Source organism: Nyctibius grandis, chromosome 1, assembly GCF_013368605.1.
Source record: "Nyctibius grandis isolate bNycGra1 chromosome 1, bNycGra1.pri, whole genome shotgun sequence".
Classification (NCBI taxonomy): Eukaryota; Metazoa; Chordata; class Aves; order Nyctibiiformes; family Nyctibiidae; genus Nyctibius; species Nyctibius grandis.
The window spans coordinates 116,516,333-116,533,255 of NC_090658.1; the positions used below are offsets into that span (position 1 = coordinate 116,516,333).

Below are 16,923 nucleotides of genomic sequence, written 5' to 3' on the forward strand. Positions count from 1 at the left end.
ATTTAATTTCAGAGGATCAGTGTTTCTCAACTTTTTTTTCATATATGAAACTACATTTGCACCAAAGGACGCCAGCTGAACTCCAATACAGGACATGTATAGCCATAGGTGGACTTATGGAAGGTCTCAGCTAGACTTGTTTCAGATCTCAAGTGGCTGCACCACTCAAGAAAGAGGAATGGGGTGACGAGAAGCCATGCCCTCATCTCAGGGCAATGTCTTGATACTTGCCCCAGATATTACTCTCTCTTTCTGAAAGTGATCCCAAGAGAACCGACCCCACCATCACCGGTGCCAGCAAGGGGACTGACCACCAGGGATGTTAGGAGCAGGAACATCATAGTCCCTGCAAATGGGCCAGCAAAGTCCACAGTGAGACAGACACAGCACCGTATGGAGCAGGGTTACCAAGAAGCAAGCTGAAAGGCACAGGCTATTATTGGCTCCAACTTTGGTATTTGTTGAGCTAATTATATAAGACAGATGCAGCTGATCTCAATTTTTCTGGCATGCAGCTCCTTTCTCCCTCCCATATTGGACAAGCTTGCACCAGGGAGGAATAATTAAGATGTGCAGTTAGAACAAATGGATTTGATCGATGGATGTGGCAAAACAGAGCAAAGACTTTGATGGCCCAAGACTTGGGGAAGGGAGGTCAAACTAAACCACAGGAGTTCACTGCTTACTTTGTTACATCTTTGCTGTCCTACGTGGTGTTCCAGCTTACACTAGGATGGCAGGGAATCCCCACAGTCACCATATGACCAATTCCTGTCATTTGGGGTATTTAAAATCAATTTAAAAAGTGGAAGTGGACCACTAAGATTCTATGGAAGCCAGGAGCAAGGCAGCTGTGAGGTGAAGGATATGTACTCAGTATCCCAAAGCCCAGATCTGCTCAACATAATCCAACTTAAAGAGAGAAACTTATGTCTTGCTTAAAAACACACCTCCATTACTGTAAAGATTTATTACTCCCACAAGTACTAAAGTCAGCTAGCAAAACCCATTGTGTGGTGGTTTGTTTTTTTTTTGTATTTGGTTTTTACACAAGAGATGCTCAAGGAGATTAACAGCTCTTTTTAAGCACTTGATACTCCCCCTAGACACAGTTTACAAAACAGCAGCTAACGCTATGACATACCTGCCATGGAAGAGAAAGGTAAAGGACTGAGGTCAGCTCCATCTCTTTTGGGGAGCATCACACGTTAATCAAAATGCTTATTAACATGTCGCCACTGCCCTGGCCTCCAGCAGAGAAACAGATGCAATTTTTTTGAGACAAAACTCAAGGCTCTGCCTTCCCTGCAACAAAAATGGGAGCACCTGCCGGAGAGCTCCCAGGATCGAGGGACCCCTGTACTCTGTCCCTCTCAGGTGGAAAACAATAACCTAGAGGAGAGGAGTGAGTGGAGGCAAGTCTATGGCCGTGGCAAAAGGCGAGTGCCCTCCTTGCCTCCACAAGTGCCTCTGAGCAATAGATATGAAGCCCTAGTGGAATACAGCCGGTCCAATGGGGATGTGGTGGAGAGGCAACCTATATCAGAGGTCCCACCACAGTCAGAAAAACCTGACAGGCGTATAGCTACCTCCTCCACAAGGAAGAAGAGAAGAGTTTTAGTGGTTGGAGACTCCTTCCTAAAGGGATCTGAGGGCCCAATATGCAGAGCTGACCCCCATCACAGGGAGGTCTGCAGCCTGCCTGGAGCCCGAGTCAGGGATATCACCAGGCAACTCCCCAACCTGGTGAAGGCCACAGACTACTACCCCCTGCTGATCTTCCAGACAGGTGGGGAAGAAGCTGCATCCCATAGTCTGAGGGGGATGAAGAAAGACTACAAGGCCCTAGGACGGTTGGTGAAAGAGTCTGGGGCACAAGTTGTTTTCTCCTCCCTCCTTCCATTTTCAGGTGATGACGAGGGATGGAATAGTAGGATTCTCTCTATAAATGCCTGGCTACGAGACTGGTGCTACAGGCAGGGCTTTGGGTTCTTTGATAATGGCTGGTTTTATAAGACACCAGGCGTGACTGTAATACATGGGAAAGGTTTATGTCGTAGGGGCAAAAGGGTTCTGGGACAGGAATTAGCAGGGCTCATTCGGAGAGCTTTAAACTAGATTCGAAGGGGGATGGGGTAGTAGCTGGGCTTGCACCACTGGGGCAACGCTCTAGTGTTGAGGTCCAGGAGGCCTCCCATCCCCCTGGGGTGAAATCGGTGTGCCCAGCTCGCTCCCTGAAATGCCTGTACACCAATGCGCGCAGCATGGGGAATAAACAGGAGGAGTTGGAAATCCGTGTTCGGTCGGGGGGCTATGATCTAGTGGCAATTACAGAGACTTGGTGGGACGACTCACATGACTGGAATGTGGTCATGGATGGTTATGTCCTGTTCAGGAAAGACAGGCCACTAAGGAGAGGTGGTGGAGTTGCTCTTTATGTGAGTGAGCAGCTAGAATGTATTGAGTTCTGTCCAGGGGCGGATCAGGAGCGAGTTGAGAGTTTGTGGGTGCGAATTAAGGGGCAGGCTGGCAGGGGTGATACTGTTGTGGGTGTCTATTAGAGGCCACCGGATCAGGATGAGGACGGTGATGAGGCCTTCTACAGGCAGCTGAGAGCAGTCTCGCAATTACAGGGCCTGGTTGTCATAGGGGTTTTCAACTACCCTGATATTTGCTGGGAGGCCTACTCAGCCAGCCATCCTCAGTCCAGGAGGTTCCTCCAGTGCATTGATGATAACTTTCTGATGCAAATGGTGGATGAGCCAACTAGGAGAGGAGCGCTGCTGGATCTTATCCTCACTAACAAGGAGGGTCTGGTTGAAGAGGTGAAGGTTGAGGGCAGCCTTGGTTGTAGTGACCATGAGATGGTAGAGTTCAGGATCTCACGTGGCAGGAACAGAATAGCTAGCAGAATCACAACCCTGGACTTCAGGAGGGCCAACTTTGGCCTTTTCAAGCAATTGCTAGGGGAAATCCCATGGGACAGGGTACTAGAAGGTAAGGGGGCTCAAGATAGTTGGTTAGCATTCAAGGACTGCTTCTTCCGAGCTCAAGATCAGAGCATCCCAACAGGTAGGAAGTCAAGGAAGGGTAGCAGGAGACCTGCATGGTTAAACAGGGAACTGCTGGGCAAACTCAAGTGGAAGAAGAGGGTGTACAGATCATGGAAGGAGGGGCTGGCCACTTGGGAGGAATATAAGTCTGTTGTCAGAGGATGTAGGGAGGCAATTAGGAAAGCTAAGGCCTCCTTGGAATTAAACCTTGCAAGAGAGGTCAAGGACAACAGAAAGGGCTTCTTCAAATACATTGCAGGTAAAGCCAACACTAGAGGCAATGTAGGCCCACTGATGAATGAGGTGGGGGCCCTGGAGACAGAGGATAAAAAGAAGGCGGAGTTACTGAATGCCTTCTTTGCCTCTGTCTATACTGTTGGAGGCTGTCCTGAGGAGCCCCGGACCCCTGAGGCCCCAGAAGAAGTCAGGATGGAGGAGGAATCTGTCTTGGTAGATGAGGGCTGGGTCAGGGACCAGTTAAGCCATCTGGACGTCCATAAATCCATGGGCCCTGATGGGATGCACCCGTGGGTGCTGAGGGAGCTGGCGGAAGTCATTGCTAGGCCACTCTCCATCATCTTTGCTAAGTCGTGGGCAACGGGAGAGGTGCCTGAGGACTGGAGGAAAGCGAATGTCACTCCAGTCTTCAAAAAGGGCAAGAAGGAGGACCCGGGTAACTATAGACTGGTCAGCCTCACCTCCATCCCCGGAAAGGTGATGGAACAACTTGTTCTTGATGCTGTCTCTAGGCACATCAAGGACAGGGGGATCATTAGGGGCACTCAGCATGGCTTCACCAACGGGAAGTCATGCTTAACCAACTTGATAGCCTTTTATGAGGACGTAACCCGGTGGATAGATGATGGTAAAGCTGTGGATGTGGTCTATCTCGATTTCAGTAAAGCGTTTGACACGGTCTCCCACAGCATCCTCGCAGCTAAACTGAGGAAGTGTGGTCTGGATGATCGGGTAGTGAGGTGGATTGTGAACTGGCTGAAGGAAAGAAGCCAGAGAGTGGTGCTCAATGGGACAGAGTCCAGTTGGAGGCCTGTGTCTAGCGGAGTCCCTCAAGGGTCGGTACTGGGACCAGTACTATTCAATATATTCATTAATGACTTGGATGAGGGAATAGAGTGCACTGTCAGCAAGTTCGCTGATGACACCAAACTGGGAGGAGTGGCTGACACACCGGAAGGCTGTGCCGCCATTCAGAGAGACCTGGACAGGCTGGAGAGTTGGGCGGGGAGAAATTTAATGAAATATAACAAGGGCAAGTGTTGAGTCCTGCATCTGGGCAAGAATAACCCCATGTACGAGTACAAGTTGGGGGCAGACCTGTTGGAGAGCAGCGTAGGGGAAAGGCACCTGGGGGTCCTAGTGGACAGCAGGATGACCATGAGCCAGCAGTGTGCCCTTGTGGCCAAGAAGGCCAATGGCATCCTGGGGTGTATTAGAAGGGGGGTGGTTAGCAGGTCAAGAGAGGTTCTCCTCCCCCTCTACTCTGCCCTGGTGAGGCTGCATCTGGAATATTGTGTCCAGTTCTGGGCACCTCAGTTCAAGAAGGACAGGGAACTGCTGGAGAGAGTCCAGCGCAGAGCCACGAAGACGATTAAGGGAGTGGAACATCTCCCTTATGAGGAGAGGCTGAGGGAGCTGGGTCTCTTTAGCTTAGAGAAGAGGAGACTGAGGGGTGACCTCATTAATGTTTATAAATATGTCAAGGGCAAGTGTCACGAGGATGGAGCCAGGCTCTTCTCAGTGACATCCCTTGACAGGACAAGGGGCAATGGGTGCAAGCTGGAACACAGGAGGTTCCACTTAAATATGAGGAAAAACTTCTTTACGGTGAGGGTGACCGAACACTGGAACAGGCTGCCCAGAGAGGTTGTGGAGTCTCCTTCTCTGGAGACATTCAAAACCCGCCTGGACGCGTTCCTGTGTGATATGGTCTAGGCAATCCTGCCCCGGCAGGGGGATTGGACTAGATGATCTTTCGAGGTCCCTTCCAATCCCTAACATTCTGTGATTCTGTGAAAACCCAATGAACTAGCTACAACCACCTATCAAACTAAATGCAGATCAAGAAACTAATTGGGAGCCTGCCAAAGTCCTCTCAGGGAAGCTTTACTAATTAGCTTCCACAAGTAATTGCCTTCAAACTACCTGCTGGAGATAGTCTCTACTAACTGCAAGCAGAGGAAGCCAGACTGTGCCACTTGCCCACCAGGGCACCAGTTGCTAGTGCAGGTATCACATAAAGTGTCACTAGAGCTGTATTGTCTCTTGGCTCAATCATCCCCAGCCTTCAAGCAGGCAGGTTTAAAAGTAGCTACATGTCCTTTAGACAGCTGCAGTCTTTCCAGGAGTACTTTTTCTGCATACCTGTTGTTTTTTTTTCCATGGTTCAAATGCACTTGGCTCTCTCAAGTCGATTGAGATGTGAAGTTGTTAGAGTAGTAACATCTGGTTACCCTTCATTACTTTTGCTTTCATGCAAAGAATCATTATGTTTCCACATAAATTTGGAGAAGCTAAGAGAAACCCTGGTTTGGATGCAGGGAGTTTCTTTGAGATCAAGGCTATTGCTGCTCCACTATGAGTATGTACTGAAGTTTGCAGCAGTGGAGGTCAGTAGCCAAACAGCTGGCTACTGTATGGATGAGAGTAAAGGCAAGTGCTATTTCAATCGCAAGCTTGAAACTAGGAGTGAAGAAAATAAAGAAATTAAAAAAAAAAAGTAGAATCAGGAATGAGGTACCATCTCTTCTGTTTACCATACTAGTTCAGCTAGTGGAGTCTCAGGTGAAAGCACAGAGCGGAGGTTAAATATTGTGTTTCACAGTTGCTTCTACAAAACAGCTTTATTTCTCATCTTGCTAGAGCCACTGTTTCTACCAGCAATGATACCCCTTGCATCACCCCTTTAACACTTAGTCTAAGTTAATAAGTATGTAAAGCTTAAGTTCAATACATTAAGGTTTTCCTCTTTACACATCAGGCATTTGCTAAGGGATGCCTGCAGCCCAGGACCTTCTGGCAAACAGAACCAATCCATACCTGGAACCAATTAGTTTGTCAGAAATATTTTGCAATTTTAGTGCAACAAGTGGCAACAAACTAGCATCAGGTGATGTAGATATCCGAACGCTCTACTCCAGTAAGCAGACTCACTAATTTTATCAACACAACCTGTATTAGCTCCCAGTATTTACTACTTAGTGTCATCCATCACATTTAATCCAAAGTCAGAAATTTAACAGGGTAGCATGTTTTTTCATGACATTAAATAAGAGCTTTTAAGCATATTGCATGCACAAAGGATGTTGAGTCCCATCTCTTATCATCCATTTTATACTAAAGTCCTAGGCAACAAGGGTCAGAGACTAGTTGTCACCTACTAGTCAGCCACATAGTTTCAGCTTCTTAAGTTTTCCCATGACATATTTTAATCCTCACACACATAAGAAAGCAGCTTGTCAGCAGCAGCCACGGGGCCTGCACTGTGTTCTCTCATTAATGACTAGATGTGTTTACACAGCCATTAGTCCTAGCCACAGCAGTTATAGACTAACATGGATAAAAAGGGCTCTGCATGGAACTTGCAATATGCAACCGTGTTCAGCCCATGTTCAGTAGTGAAAAGCAAGTGTGATTCCACAAGAAATTGTGCAGTATTCAACTTGCTGACAGTCAAGCTTTTTCTAATCACAATTTAAAAGACACAATTTAGTTTCACTACCCATTAAGGAGTTCCTTCAGTAAGTTGGGAGGACAAGGGTAGGGGAGGAGATGGCAATTGCATTACTCATTTATTAATAAGCTCTGGGCTCGTAGCATTTGATCTGCCTTTATATATGCTATAAGAGCCATCCACGCCAATTAATTTTCTACCAGATTAATCAAACACAGGACCAATTATTTCAAAATACTTTATTTTAAAACAAGTAGGTCACAAAACACTACCTGTTCTGCCATACACAAGCTACAAATACTTGTTTGACAGTTGAGTATCAGTCTGTAGTAGCATACATGAAAAGGGAATAAAAATCCGTATTAACCAATATTCAAATAGTTTCCATAGGAACACAGATAATTGTGACCCCTCTCCTAGTCATTTTTGTTGCATTTATGCCAGAACTAAACTTTAAAAAACACAGTTAAAAATTCTGGCAAGAATTAAGTTAATGGTCCCCCAAATGCCCTAAATTCAATGACTAACCTTACAGTTAATTACTAAATATTACCTATACATTAATACTAGCTGAAGCACAAGTTGCTGGATATTCAATTCCACTTTCCCAGGCACAAGAGAGTGGCAGACTAGCAACATCCTGCTCCTCCACTTCAGCTAAGAACCCTTGCTCCTTGATCTGCTGCATTAGTTGCCTAGAAAGAAAAAAGGAAAAGAAAAGCAAGAGTCAAAAAGTGTTTCACTATGATGTGCCAAAAAGAAGGTAAGCATAGTACTATTTTTTCTGCCATGGAGCATGAAATGAACCCTTTACTCACCATCTGCAGTCCAGACAGTATTACCAGAGGTTAAAAACAAAACAAAACAAACCCAAAACAAACAAACAAACAAAAAAACCACAAAAAAAGTCAAAGCAGAGTTCGTGCAGGAATCAAGTACAAGTATGGATGAGAGACTAGGAATGTAAAAGGAGCTGATCAGTGAGAACCATGCAACTCCTTCCATACTCAGATAGGAGCTGTACCGAAAGACAAGCTCAGAAAAACCAGTTGACCGAGTTTTTGGGCTTAGTTATCTTATATGATATGCAAGGCAAGAAGCTGCGCTACTACATGGCTCCCCATATACTACTAGCTTTTACTTAGACATATGTAGTCATCTTGCCCCTTATCTTTCAGTTATCTAGCCACAAATTTAGTTGTACACCTTTATACATGTAGATTACATTCAAAACGCTTTTGCCTATGCTAGAAAGATCTGCACCATAATTTCATCAGCAACATCCCCCCCTCAGTTAAGGGCTAGCTTGTATCACAGAATTTTCTTGCCAAAACAGAAAATGCAGGTGGTGATGGAGGGCTGAAAGAGGGCTGTAGCCTTGGATGATAGTTATGTCTGAATAATTAAGCTCAGCATGCCTCAGACCAAGCATCACATTTTAACAGAAACCCAGTGCCACAGTGAAAAAGCTAATTATTCTCCTGTGGATCCATTTTTAGTTCAACTAAGCACAAGTTTAGAGTTTCCTCTTACAGCAGGAATTCCTCTGAGCTTAAGCATTTTCAGTAAATTTGAAAGCAACCCAATAGCAAACTTAATGATGCTTTAGGGTAATACTGCTGCCCAAACGCTCTCTGTCAGCTTAGTAGGCAGACTTCAATATAGAGGTAAGGGCTTCCTCTTACAGGAAACCCCACTTTTAGGAAGATGCAATCTGTTAACCTGTCTTGTACAGAAGAGCATCCAGGTTACTTTAAACTACTGTTTAGGGTGCAGTTTCACAGTATCCTCATACTCCAGAGGTAGTCCTGCTTTCTCTGCTTACCTGCAGAGTAACTTCCCCTGGAGACCTAGCACTCTGCACTGAGCAATGAGCCAGAGCTCAGCCTAAACCAAGGAACAGCTCTCAAATAAACAGACAGATCATATTGTGAAGCAGCACTGTTGAGTGTTCCTGCACCCTGCAGTCAGGATTTAGCAAGCTAACAATTTAGAAGACAGCATACTATTAGAACTGTGATTAACTGTTAGCTGATTACTGGTCATAGAAGCTAACTGCAAAGAATTTGTAATGATTCTGTAATGTTGTACAAGAGTGAAGAACACCAGCTAGAAGCCCAGGTTAATGAAAAGACTCCTGACACTACCCCTTTAAAAGCACCTCTCCTGGAAGTCAGTACCTTGGAGAAAGAGTAATTGGTAGTGTTAGTATTATCCTAAGCACACAGGAAAAGCCTTCAGATGCATTGCCTTCTTCCACACGACAAGGAGGTTTTACAAGAGCTACGGCACCAAAACTACGGCCGTGTTTGTTAAGGGGCAGCCAACTGACGTGAGCTATTCACTAGTCATCTGTATCAAAAGCACTGATGGATCAAGATACTTAATTACTAACCATGCTGGTCTTGACATCACATAGTGTATTGTTGGCCTCTGGAATCCATTGAAAGTAGAAGCTGCTGCAACAGTATAGGCACCCATGTTTTCAAACAGGATCCAGTCACCAACTTGCAACTCTGGCATATTAAAGCGCTCAACAATACGATCTAGGCCATCACATGTTGGTCCCCATATGCTGCAGGAGTAGCAGCTGTCATCTGGTTTAGGCCGCTAAAGAAGAGAGTTGAGTATAATTAGACTACCAAAACAGAGCTTCCTGAAGTAATATCATAATTAGTATAACATTCCACCTCACAGAGAAGAGGAGGAAAAGCTGCTTGCAGGTTCTTCTCCACTCTTGGCTTTGGATTAATTCCACTGCATGCTTCATAAGTCAAATGACAAATTCTGGCAACATGAAGGGAGCAGTGAACTGAGAAGTGACAAGGATTCTCCTACACCCATGACACACGATTAGCAGGTGATACTTCTGAATGAGCATACCTTTTGCAGAACTGGTTTAACATGTGCATGATCATACAAGATGCAGTTGAATGATCCATAGACTCCATCATTCACATAGTACATAAGAGTTTTGTCATTTGCATCGTCTTCATCTGGAAGAAGTTGAGATACCAGTAAGAGAATGCTTGGAAAGAAACACACAGTTGGCTAGAAGTAAGATTAGGTCTAGATTTACATACCATCAGAACCTGTTTGCTCCTTTAATACAATTTTTTTTGCAATGATGTTGACTGCCAGTGTGAATGCTGATGCAACGTAGTATCTTCCTGGCTCTGCAATAATATTTATTCCAGAATCTGAAGGAAAGTATTTATCCAGTGCTGGGTTGATTACACTTGTGATCTAGGGAAGAATCCGTTGCCAATATTAGAACTTCAGCAGTTACTCAGGTGCTATTCTGAAGTCTGAGATGAAGTCAGACTTTCATGCTCACAATGATATAACTGGTCAAGTGTGTAACAACTATTAGCATATTGCAACCTCTATTGATTGCTTTTGCTTTACTTTCCCGTTCAAATTTCTGTTTGCGATTAAGTTTGCACAAAACAACAAAAGCAGGTATCACTTGCATCTTAAAAATTTGTGACCAAACAGCTCATGTTTGAGTCTAAAGGAAATCACCTCTCCTAGACTCATTAAACCAGCATTAATGCCCTGCAAGTCCTCACGCTTCAATTTTAATTTCTAGTCCACTTGTAGTTCTGCTAATCATGCAATATCCCCCATCTTACTGCATCCTAAACAAGTAATCTCACAGCATCTTAAGAATACAGAAGGCTTTGTCATCACCTTTGAAATTCAGTTGCCTTCACAAACAGCTATTTTCAGTTTCTGAAGTCATCAGTGATTATTAAGCTGCCTCCAACCACAGCATGACTGTGTTATGCCATGGAGCCCAATGACAACATCATTTGCTCTTGATGCTTCATGTAAGCCAATACTGCACTATGAGAAGCCAGCCTTCATTAAGAGGTATTACAAGTGAGAAGTTAGCCCACATTATTAGCAGAAAACTCACTTTATGTAACTTATTTGCTGTCTCCTTGTGTTACTACTTAACACCACATTAGGTTAGACTGGCACGTGCTCTGTCAGCACTGCTCTAAGTGGAAGTCTATTAACACCCAGCCACCTTGTCTCTTCTGAAAGCAGAGCCATTTCTGGATGAAAGCAGACTGGAGAACACTGATCTATTAAAAAATGATCCAAAATCTAGTTCTAAACAAGATCAGACACTGACCTAGTTTGCTGCCACCCAGAAGGACAGTATGGGTTCAGGTCTACCTTTTCACCCTATTTGGGAGCCCCACCAATCTAGATGATAGTCTGAAGTACAGCATCAACTGGAAGAAGTCTATGCCAGTAAGAATCAAGCCTGCAATTAAAACGTGCTTTACAAGTTCGATATCTCTGCACATTTATGCATTTAGCTATGTATCTAATGGGTTTATCGAATTTTCAGTTTTCAGATTAATTCCCCTTTTCCTCTAAATCACGTTTCTGACCAAGCAGACAAATTTTCTTGCAAACGTGCCTGCATACAAATTAAAAAAGGTTTTGTTTAATCTAGATCAACATTCAAAAAGACTCCACAAACTGAGAAGTTCTTAGCAAAGCTATACCTCTTCAAATTTAAGCTTGACATCTTCAGAGCCAGGGAAGCCACCACCAATATCAAGCAGATACATATTGAAGCCAAGTTCAGCCTAAAACAAGATTAACAGCAACACTGTCAAGAAAGCAGATCTTAGTTCATCATTTTAGCTTAAGAAGTAACGTAAAGTCATGTCATTAGTACTTGGAACAGAGCTAACTCATCATGTTCAAGTGTTAGTCACTTGAGTCTCAGCTGCTGATTTTAGCGCATCTGTAGATGAGTTTTGCAGACCTGGTCAAAGTAAGCCATCATGACCTTTAAAATTCCAACAACATGAAATTAGAGACTTAGCTAACTTTAAACCCCGTGACAGTTTTACACTTGATTCAGTTTTGCCACAACAGCTGAGCAGTAGTTCCAGAGAAAGCAGAACTAGACTTACTCCCATATCGAACACACAGCGGGCATCAGAAATGGCTTGAACAAAGGTCTCTGGGTCTGTACATCCACTTCCAACATGGAAACTATGAAGAGATACAAAATATCAGCTGCTATTTGGCAAATTAGTCAAGAAGTTCATACAAAACTCAAGTCACCCTATGCAAAGGCTTCTCTATTGTCAGGTAGTCCACTTAAAGAAATCCTCTTATTTAATATGACTGTATTTTGGTATTATCAACTCACCTAACTCCAATGATGGCAAGGTCAAGTTCTTTTGCACGCTCCAGAAGCAGCCTGCTAGTCTTAAGCGTAGCTCCAAATTTAACGCTCAGGCGACAAACTGCTTTGGAGTCATCGGTTGTAATGCGCAAGACTAACCTAGAAATAGGAAAAATAAGGGTGTAAGTTCCAGTATAGAAGACATCATTATCAGGACCTTAGAATGAGACTGAGCTTAAACATACAAGCTTTCCTGTCTGTCTTTTCCTAATGAGCCAGTAAACTATACAGGATTAGATTTGACTGGCTAAAAGTAGTTTGAGAAAATAAACTAACTTCTTAATACTGAAGAGCAAGTTTCAGATAACAGTAGATGCTTCTATAACTTGGGAACCCAAGCAAGAATTATAGAACAATTAGCATAACTTACTTGGCTTTTGGATGGGCCCTTGCAACTTTCATTAGTTCTACTTCACTATCAAATGTCATCATCTGTACACCACTGCTGGCAGCATGTTTGATTTGAGATACTTGTTTGCAGGGATTTGCATATATTATACGCTCAGGAGGTACACCAATGCTCTGTACCAGCTGTATTTCCGTCTGAAGAAAGAATGGATTACACTTGTGAAAGATTTCTAGATGGACGATCAAAAACTAATCAGTACAACAAAAGTGACAGTGCCTGGTTATGCTTAATTTTACATGAACAAATCTTGTAAAGCTGAACAATACTAACGTCACAGACCAGAACACAGTCAAGATCTTACCTTACTGGCGCAATCAAATCCTGCACCAAGAACAGCAAGTGTCTTCACTACAGCTTTGCTGTCATTACATTTTACGGCATAGAAGGGGGTTACCCGAGGAAGGGCTTTATGCCATCGCACATGCTTCTTTACAATATCTCCGAGGTCAGCAACATAGAAGGCATCTTTATCATCCTAGAGTAAACACACATCTTAGAGTTACAAACAATGGATAACAAGATAAGCCTAGAGGTCAGCATTTGAGGAGGAGGTTGCCTTGCAGAAAATCTGCAAAGACAAGTTGTTCCATTAGTTTATAAATTTGCAGTGTCACAAAATGCAGTGATTTTCGTATCATACTTACAGAAGATGACACTTCGTTTATTTTTTGGTCAAGGATATCCTTGGCAGTAAAGCCTTCGTCAAGGAAGGTGAATTCAAATTCTTCACTGCTGAAGCTACTCATGATTTCCAAGATTTCAGGTTTACGTGATAGGATTTCAGTACAAACTGTTGATAAAAAACCCGTCCATTACTTCATTTAAATTCATATGTCTTACATTCACTACTTCACTTAAATTCATATAGTCATATATGACCACTACAACATGGTCATATAATTTACAATTATGCAATTCCTCCAGTGATCACTAACAGCAGAGATTAGGAACTTACACAGACAACAGATCAGATTTAATCAGAACCAAGGAGGCACCCCACAAAATAATCTTGCTAGCTTGAAGGCAAGTTCTCCTCTGTTCAGCAACTGTATGATGTTCTAAACCTATTCAAAGAAAAAAAATACAAAATAAGTACTGTCAGATAGTATTAGTCTAAGTCCCTGGAAGTTTCCACTGTCTTTTCCTTCACCTCCACATTGGAGCTGTTAATATTATGGCTAGTGCCAGTGTCAACATACTTACCACTTTAAAAAAAAAAAAAAACCAAAACAAAACTCTTATGCACTATTGTAGCTCACTAGTTTCTAGGAAAAGGGCTTACACATTACTACAGACAGAATCTGAGGATGTTACCGACTTCTAAGCAGTAATAACTCTCACTAGGTCAAAGCCAGTTGAATACCTGGCTACCTCAATACCTCACTACGGTTCAGACTATGCCTAAACGAGGCATGAGATCAGGGCTTTCCTTGAAGTTGCTCTGTTGGTGGTTAGAGCTTCCCTGTTCTACCCATGAACTGCAGACTACACGAAAAGAAAACCTCAGCTGTCAGGAGTGGCAGATACACACTAAGAGTGGTTCCTAACTGTGGTCTGCAGACAAAGTCTTAACAGTGATCCCAATTAACAGTTTGTAACAGGATTTTATAGTAATCCCTAACAAATCTTCATTGTTAACAAAAATCTACCAACCAAGTATAAAGTCCCTTGAGAACCAGAACTAAAGAGCAAAAAGCACATTCCTCTGCCATCCAAGACCTATGAAGCTCATAGCAAAGCGTATAGGTCATCTTTTCACCGAGTAGTCCAAATAAAGAATGACAGTCTCCTCCATTAAGCTGTTAACTCAAGCAGAAGTGTGTGCTAACTTTCAAAGACCTCAGCACTGCAAGTGACTCATAGGGAAGATATGGTTTCATGTGACCAGGTCCAGCCCTCTGCTTCTCTCAGCATTTTTTTTTTTTTTTACACTCAATCTAGTCATACAGATTTGGACCAAAGATGATACAAACTCTAAATTATTCGCTAATCTTTAGTTACATCACTGTTCCCTCTATTTTCAAAAAGGCTGTTTATAATACCATATGAAAATAGCGTATATTTTACAGCTGTTACAGATTAACAAGGTTCTAAGACCAATAGAATCACTCATTCCATACACTGCATATACTAAAATCCATTAAACTTTATCTACTGAATGACTTTGAAAAGTTGGTGATTGTAGAACTTCGTTTCAGCCTTCAGCAGCATATGACACCTGAACTGCCAGTGTCAAGAACTACTTCACATCTTTTGATGAATTCTCACTTACCATAGACAAACCAGGTTCGAGATTCAAACTAGATTAAGCTTTAACTCTAATGAAATAAAACCCAACAATGCACCAAGCCTCATTCTCCCCCTGTTCTCATTCACATGCAGTGTTAATTCTCCCAGAAGCTGGATTAAAGTCTTCTCTTAAAAGCCTCTTTGAAAGGGTCTTAAGAAACAGAAAATTAAACATTCTCAGGAAACTGTTACTAAAGAGAAGCGGCATCTTATTGTAGGATGACTTCGACACGATGCTGCAGCTTTGCAGAAAGCAGTTCAGGGACTTCTAGCTGTGGTTAAGAGAAGTGAACAGCATCAGGAAGAATTTAGTTTATTCTCTCTGCACAAAGCTGCATGAATAGCCCTTTTCCTATTAACCTCTAAAATGGGTATTACTTTTACTGGTCACAGCAGACTTTGTTAATAAGGTCTTGTAAGCTTTCCATTTCCATCTTATTGCATAATTTTCATTACAGTGTAATTACACAGAACATAGACAGCACATGACCGTATAGGTGCAAACTGCAGCCTCCCAGTGTGTATTTCCATCTGGACTGTGTGCTAAGTGTCTGCAGCTTCCCCGAAGAAAGGCAATTTTGTGCTCAGTTAGAAGTTGCTCTCCAGAACATTCCCTTATTCAGCAGCTGTATTTAGACACAGCTGAGTCACGCCTGCAGCCTCGGTACCCAAATACCAAAGCTGCGTCTAGAGAGGGTGCCCGAGGCGCGCCTGACCCGGAGGCAGCGGATCGCTGCTGGCTGCTATCAGCACGGAAGCGGGCGGCTGCCCTGATCTCACTGCCGGCCTTCTTCCCCGTGAGCCGGCTGCCCGGCTCGGCAGCGGGGCGCCGAACCCCAGCCTCTGATGCGGAGCCTTCCCGCGGAGGCGTTCAGTTCGCCCTGGGGGACGCCTCCCCTAAAGCCTGCTTCTCCCTGCAGCTCGGCCCCCCCACCCCCGGGACCCCGTGAGGGACCGGCACCCCGCGCCCCGCAGCACAGACGGGCTCCGGCCCCGGGCAGGGCCCAGGCGGGTGTGCGATGGGGCAGCGCCAAGCCGCCTTGTGCAGGGGCGAGCAGGGCCGCCCCGAGCCATGTTCCTGCCGCGCACCTGCCGCTCCCCACCCCGGAAACAGCCCGGCGGCCACGGCGGAGCCGTCCCGTCCCGTCCCCTCCCCCGCTCCCGGGAGGCGCCGCCAACACCTCCCCAGGCGAGCCGGCCTGACCCGTTCGCAGCCTGCCTTCCCCGCCCCCGCCCCGCTAGGCCCGGGGATTCCCCGGGCACGGAGGGAGCGAGGGAGGCCCCGTGCCCGGCGGCGGCAGTCGGCGCCCGGCCCGCACCGCTTGGCAGCGGCCCCGCAGACACGTGGCTCCGCGCCGGCCGGCTTCCGCCCGCCCGCCTTCCCCGCCACGCTCCCCGGCCCCTTCGCTCCGCTCCCCGCCGCCCGCCTCACCTCGGGCAGCGGCAGCGGCTGCTGTCAAGCCGCGGCGGCCGGTCCCCTCGCTCCGAACCGCCCTCCTCCTCCTGCGAGCCGGGCGCGGTGCGCGGAGCCGGGCGGGAGGCGCCCTGCCGCCTGCGGAGGAGCGGGACGGCGCAGCGAGCGGGGCGCCGCGGCTCACAAAGCTGCCCCGCCGCCGCCGCGCTCCTATATATAGGGCAGCCGGCGTCGCTACGGCAACGCACCAGCTCAAACCAGCCCCGATCGGCTGGGACCGGGCAGGGACTCGGGCCAGCCGCTATTGTGACGTCGGCGGCGAGCACGCGCCACGCCCCCCCCGCCCCCCCGTGCGCTGAGCGCGTCGGGTCTCTGCAGCGGGCTGCGCTGCGGCTCCCCGCGGGCCGTGTCCCTCCGGGCCCCCTTCCCCCGCGGGGCCCGCACGGTCCGCGGTGCCGCAGGGCGATGTGCCAGCAGGTGCACGGACCCGGCCTCCCCGGCCCCCCGCTACGGCACCCCTGTGGCACAGCGTGGGTGCGGGGGGCCGGAGGAGCCCGGCTGCGAGTGATGCTTTCGGCAGGTGCCGGAGGAAGAAAACGCTGAGCCGGGGGACACGGAGCGTCACGCATGTGGCTTCGGTGGGGTGACACTTAGGAAGCGTTTGTGCCCCCGCCCCCGAGGCCATCCCGCAGCCCCTGCGGTTCCCGTGTCGCGGGGGCTGCTCTCGCAGCGGTGCTGCCCCTGCCCGCCGCGGCTGCTACCCGAAACTAGTCCCGTAACGCTGACCGTCTGGGTTTTGTCCTGTACTTTGCTTTGACGCTGATACCTGTTTCTGCTCTAAGGTTA

The 16,923-nt window shown here is 46.1% G+C and overlaps 1 protein-coding gene across 1 annotated transcript; it reads right to left on the minus strand.

Annotated features, from left to right (window-relative positions):
- Positions 1–6,968: 6,968 nt before the first annotated feature.
- ODC1 (ornithine decarboxylase 1) lies at positions 6,969–16,248 on the minus strand. Its single transcript, XM_068424930.1, has 12 exons — positions 16,096–16,248; positions 13,330–13,438; positions 13,019–13,164; positions 12,676–12,849; positions 12,336–12,508; positions 11,930–12,064; positions 11,688–11,769; positions 11,271–11,354; positions 9,828–9,990; positions 9,628–9,740; positions 9,140–9,354; positions 6,969–7,439 (listed from the first exon to the last, which is right to left on the minus strand). Exons 3-12 carry the CDS (start codon positions 13,118–13,120, stop codon positions 7,298–7,300), a joined length of 1,383 nt encoding a protein of 460 aa, XP_068281031.1. The 5' UTR covers positions 13,121–13,164; positions 13,330–13,438; positions 16,096–16,248; the 3' UTR covers positions 6,969–7,297.
- Positions 16,249–16,923: the final 675 nt, after the last annotated feature.